At 33.0% G+C, this 6023-nt stretch overlaps 1 protein-coding gene across 4 annotated transcripts; it reads right to left on the minus strand.

The window, feature by feature from the left end:
• Positions 1–1481: 1481 nt before the first annotated feature.
• LOC131617255 (endoglucanase 5-like) lies at positions 1482–4493 on the minus strand. Of its 4 annotated transcripts, XM_058888590.1 has the most exons (7): positions 4033–4493; positions 3744–3883; positions 2990–3140; positions 2700–2881; positions 2416–2616; positions 2233–2319; positions 1482–2077 (listed from the first exon to the last, which is right to left on the minus strand). In XM_058888590.1, exons 4-7 carry the CDS (start codon positions 2835–2837, stop codon positions 2069–2071), a joined length of 435 nt encoding a protein of 144 aa, XP_058744573.1. In that variant the 5' UTR covers positions 2838–2881; positions 2990–3140; positions 3744–3883; positions 4033–4493; the 3' UTR covers positions 1482–2068. The 4 variants fall into 4 exon arrangements, with proteins under 4 accessions (XP_058744573.1, XP_058744570.1, XP_058744571.1 ...); XM_058888587.1 differs by having other exon boundaries at positions 2700–3140; XM_058888588.1 differs by having other exon boundaries at positions 2700–3158.
• Positions 4494–6023: the final 1530 nt, after the last annotated feature.

Here is a 6023-nt window from a genome sequence, read left to right on the forward strand (position 1 = left end):
TATAATAAAAAATCAATAAATCAAAAAAATACTATATTAAAAATTCAATACATACAAAAATTGAGATATATCAAAACTCAAAATAATTATAATTAAATATATTATTGATTAATACATAAATGTAATTTTTATGCGTCTTTTTTAATTATTATAATTATATTTATATTTTAAATTTAGGCCCTTTTTTAAACTTAGAACGGGGCCTCTGCGTCGATTAGGCCGGCCCTGGATGACTCCGCCTGAACATTAGTTTATGTATGCTTTATACAGGTTAAATATGTTAGCGAGAACTATCTTTTGCTGTTTTTGACAATGATCTATGGGATTTCAAATCTTGTCAATAAGAGAAGGATGATTTTTGGCTTTAATATTGGCAAGGGCCCAAATCTTGATCCACTTGGTAAGTAGCTTATCATAACTACTAGATATTTTAATTATATTGATACCATTAGCAACATTTCTTGGATGTCTATCTACCATAAGGAAAAAAGGTGTGGTGATTGAAATGCATTGACTTGTGTAGATGGTGCTAGATGTGTGTCACATTTCTTCATATGATTTTTTCATAAAATATATTATTGCTTGGTATTAGATGACCCTAAATTATTTCTTGGCCAAAATGTGTCCACCCAAATGCAACCTTGATGTTTGTTCATGAGTTTATAAAGGAGCATATTTTTCCTTCTTTTTTCTACGCATGCACTTAAAATCCATTCGGTACAAGTACCCTTCATGTGAACTTGTAAGAGAATGTGAAATATTTAACTATTAAGTCATTTTCATAAATATGAACTTGAAATGAATACGTTGTTGTCATTTCCTTCGTGCAGTCACACAATCAAGATTTTATTAGCCGTTAGATTTTGATCTAATCATCTAACAATCAAAAAATAGATTTATATCATTCAAAAAATAACAAGCTTAACTCAAGACCCTTTGGTGTTAATCTGAAGATTACCGTTGCATGACTCAAATAATTTTTTGCCCTTTATTAATTTATTTGATAAGTATTTTGCATTGGATTTTTTCACGAGGATCATATTTGCATAAAATATGCAGTAGAAATGCTTTTAGTTTTTTTGTCCATGGTGTTTTCTATAAAAATATTAGGGAAGATGACAAACTTTACTTCATGACTTTTCTTAATGAAATAGAAGAGTGCCATATCACTACTAGAAATACTCTGTTTTCCTGCGGATTTACCTGCGGAATTGAGCAAAATTTCCGCAGGAAACGTGTTTCCTGCGGATTTTCCTGCGGTATTTGGTCCCCAGCTAAAACCTTCGTGGGTAATATTTTTGGCAGGAAATTCCGCAGGAAAATCCGCAGCTAAATCCGCAGAAAAACATCCGCAGGTAAATCCGCTGTAAATTCCGCAGGTAAGTCCGCAGATAAATCCACAGGAACGGTAAATCCGCAGGTAAATCCGCAGGTAATGTATTTCTAAATTTAAAAAAAAATCTAAATTATTATTTGCTTCTCTATCAGTATACAAAGGTAAGATAAAGAACAAAGTACTCACTTATATATTATTGAATCACCAGTTTATTAGATTTTTATTTGCTTTATGAACAACAACCGTGAAAATACTAGCCACCGTCGATTAGGAGAGGGAGAAAATCGAGTATAGAGCCACAATCCAAAGTAAAAAATACAAACTAACACAAAATCAGGAATAGTTCATACTATGAACTTTTCTGCTGTTATACATATACAATGCCCTCATCTTGGTTATATAATTAATCAATTCTAATGTTGGAACAATACAAATCACAGATAAGTAGCAACTAGCAGCAACTGCTTAAGCATTTTTTTATGTCAGAAAAAAAAACATAAATAACCTTTAGAAGGTGGGGGTGGAGTAAGAATTTACACTGTAGTTTATGTGTTTACTGTTGTCGATTGTCTTGATTCTGATCTACCTCATTAAGAAGAGGCTGGCTGAGATCTACTAAAGGTTCCGTGACAATGGGCTGTTCTGAGTTAGATGTAGTGTCACTCATATCATCTCCGCATTCAGCCAAGGCATTATTTAAAGCAGACTTGGCAACTTTAGTAACACAAATCATCAAAACCACTGCAAGTTAATGAAATTAACGCTTCAGCCTAGCCTTCAATCAGATAACTAATTTCCCATAACAATTCATCCTTTTTCACCAAAGAAGTGGTTTTAGATACAATTGGATGTATACTAACAAGGAGGCAAGAAATAATAGAGAAATGTTTACTCACTGAATAGCCAGAAGAAGCATAGAATTGGTGAGCACAGGATATGGACTCATCATATAGCCCTCTGTATCTATCTGCGAACGTGAAGAGCTGCAACAGATAGAGGAATATTAATAACTCCACAACAAAAGTAAATTTTGAGAAAATCTCTGCGAATCAGAGAGCGTATTGCTAGTATTCACTTACCTGTTTTGCATGGACTAACAAGAGATTAGAGTGAGAAGAGTTGTATGTCCTGAAAGCTATCGCTGCAGCCGCCAATGCAGCTGCAGTTTCACCTGCAAGATCAGAACCAGGATGTTGTTCATCAATTTTATAGGCCGTTCTTGAAGTCGTCATGTCTTCAGCATGTTCCCAGCAGTAGTGATCAGAAACTCCATCACCCACCTGAAGTTTCACAGAGAAAATCAATAGTTTATTACGCCATAAGCACACTTAACATTCAACCAGATTAGTTGCACTGGTTTTACCTGTCCCCAAAGAACATTAGGTTGAGTATGCGCTTTGACGAAATAATCAGTTCCCCATTTAATGGCCCGTAGAGTATGTCCGATTTGGTTTAAGTCGGTCATTTCCTTGCTAAACTCAATAGCTCCCCATGCGAGCATTGTCACACTGTAAGCTATTGGCAGCCCAAACTTGACATGATCACCTGCATCATAGTACCCTCCCACCAACATAAGAATTTAATATAAACCGTTTTCACCTTATTTCTATAAGTTCTCAATGATAGCTTACGAAAACAGTTAAGAGTACTTACTCCTTGCTGAATTCCATCCTTGAGACCAGAATCAGCGTGCCATTTGATTCGCTGCTCTTCCGTTGGTAACTTACCGGATCTTTGTGCTTCAAAGAACAACAAACTCTTGTCAAGAGCATCGCATAGTTGAAGCCAGAAGCTACACTTCCACCTAATCCAACAAGTAGTACTGTCATAACCATGCACAAAGAGACGATTAAGTTCTTCATGATGGTTAATAAATTTGCAGCTTGCTTAACTCAGAAAATGTGACTAGTAAATATAAACACTATGATTTGCCTTATGCATGACACATTGCACTATATATGTATATATAAGGTTTTAAGAAAGAAATAAAGAGTATGTAAGTGTGTGGTAGGCATCACGTTGGGGTTGACCTTAGGAAATTGAAAGAGGTTCCCACGTTTTGACGTGCCAATGTGTAAATAAAGTCCACTTCAAACTGAACGGTGTATCTAAGTGTTTTGATAAATATGATTCATAATATAAAAAAATATATACAGTTTTGCGATGTTAGATTGATGCTTCTGCTTTTGCCGGCAGTAGAACAATATTTTAAAGAGGTCTAACTACTTGGTTTTTAATTCTTATGAAGAGTTAATTCTCATAAAATTACTAGGTGAATATAGGTGTTTTTTTTATATTAGTTTTCTTCTAAAAGAAAGATAAATATAGACTAGTTTTCTAAATTTTCCCACATGTTAATGAAATTAAGGCATTATGAAAATGTTGAGAGCGGAAGAAGAAGACTGACGAATTCGGTTGGGACATTTCATCGAACACCTTGCGAGCGAGGACAAATTCTGCATTTTTCTTCATTTCAACTGGTAAGCTCTCATCCAATTTAGCTTTATTATGTTGTATACTCCCTTTAATTTTAATTCAAACCAAAAACTGCACCGAAATCGAATCACAATCAAACTGTAGTAGAACCGGTAATTGAGTCGAAACAGTAAAATTGCAAGAATTCAAAACGCAACCAATTCTGAACAGAAAGTAAATCAAATTCTAAACTGAAAAAAAGATTTGAATTAGAAACAAACCTGTACCAAAAACTTGGCTTGAATGCAAAATCTATACTGTGAAAAAGCTCTGCTCGAATCCAAACTCTGCACTGAGTCGAAACCTCTAAACTAGAACCTAAACAAAACTGAGTAGCAACTCGATTCTGAACAGAAAACCTTTGCGAACACCAAACATAACCGTGAAACTCTTTATCTGAAAGTTTCTCAGCTTCGTAGGTTGGCTATGCTTCTGAACTCTTATCTTCATCTTTTCCCATTAGATTTTGATACTACCGTGTAGAAAGAGACGTAGGAATTGAAATCCCCATGGAAGCACGACCCGAAAAGCTATCACCTCCATCTAATTTTGAGTAGAATCCATCTAGGGTTTAGTTTTGTTATGATTAGATTTAGAGGAAATAGGGTGAAATTGAAGTGAATGTAAGGAATTTAGGTTGCTCACGGTGGCGTTCGTAGGATTGTTAGTCGGAGATGGAGTTGTGAAGGTATTGTTTTAGTGGTAGAAAGTAGAAAATTGTTTTAAATTGAAATATATTACTAAAATTATATTAAGTAATATAATATTCTAATATACAATTAATTCACGTTAATATATATAGTTGGCAGGATATATAGTTGTCATTAGTTGACAGTGTAAAAATAATTGACAGTGCATCATCCATTTTTTCATATATATATAATCAAAATATATTTAATTTTCTTAATTAATACCCACGAAGTTTTTTTAAAAAGAGTGTTCTGAAGATGCATCTAAGAAAGTTGGGGCATAAATAAAATTTTGTTTGGTGTCTAAAAGATCTATGGGATGCATTGAGAAATCGTGAACCATGTTTGGGGTGTTTTTCACGTAGTCGCTATTCCATATGGCGCCACCTTCTTTTTAAAAAAAATCAATTACCTGCGGTAAAATATTTTAATGTCCGATTAGCAGGTAAATCCGTAAGTAACAGTAAATTAACGGGCTATTAAAATTTTTAAAAAAAAAAGAGGCGCAATATAAAATGGCCAAACATGGTTATTGAGGTAATATTTTTGAAATATGAGCTACTTATAGATTTTTTTAAAAAAATTAGTTATTATAAAAAAATCTACAATACCCATTCTCAAAATTTTTAATACCTATTATTAATTTTATTTTTCCAATTTTTTTATACCTTTTATTTCATTAAAAAATTGTGATGAAAATTTAAAAATAACACAATTCACATTAAAATATTAATTAATATAATAATATTAAATAATTAACCATTAAATATAATGATTAAACCATTAAATATAATAATTAATTATTTAAAAAATCTTAGACAAAAATTACTATTATTTTAAGAAAATAATTAAATTTGCAGCAAAATCCGCAGGAAATTTTCCTGCGGAATTACCTGCGGATTCTGTATAATAGTTTGGTTTTGATAAAATAGAATCCGTAGCAAAATTCGCAGGAAACTTTCCTGCGGATTTACCTGCGGATTCTACATTATAGTTTCGTTTTCTGCTTGAAATATACAAACCGCAGCAAAATCCGCAGGTATTCCTGCGGAATTTTCTGCCAATTCTAGATCCGCAGAAGAATTTATTTTGTTTAAGAAAGTCCCAGGAAAATCCGCAGGTAAACCTGCGGAATATTTTCCGCAGCAAATTCCGCAGGTAATACGTGTATTTCTAGTAGTGTATTACCATTTTTATTGCAATGGAGGCATTTAAAAATTTTAAATTTGGGGGTTCTATGATCATGATAAATATTATCAAATTTTTTAACATTTTTAAAAGATTCATATGCTTGGCCGACCTTTTTGTACGAAGCTCTTTGATTTTCAAGAAGGGGTTTAATTTATCTATTCTCTCAATAAATCTTTCAAGTGTATTTTGCAAATATTTAATTTCATTTTTCAAAATGTCACATTGATTTCACTTGTCAAATTCAACTAAGACTTCGTGAAGAGGGAGAGACTTGAGTTCGAACACTTTGTCTTTCTGTAAGAGTTTCCACTTCTTCCATAAGATTTTAATTT

This window comes from Vicia villosa, linkage group LG7, assembly GCF_029867415.1.
Source record: "Vicia villosa cultivar HV-30 ecotype Madison, WI linkage group LG7, Vvil1.0, whole genome shotgun sequence".
NCBI lineage: Eukaryota > Viridiplantae > Streptophyta > Magnoliopsida > Fabales > Fabaceae > Vicia > Vicia villosa.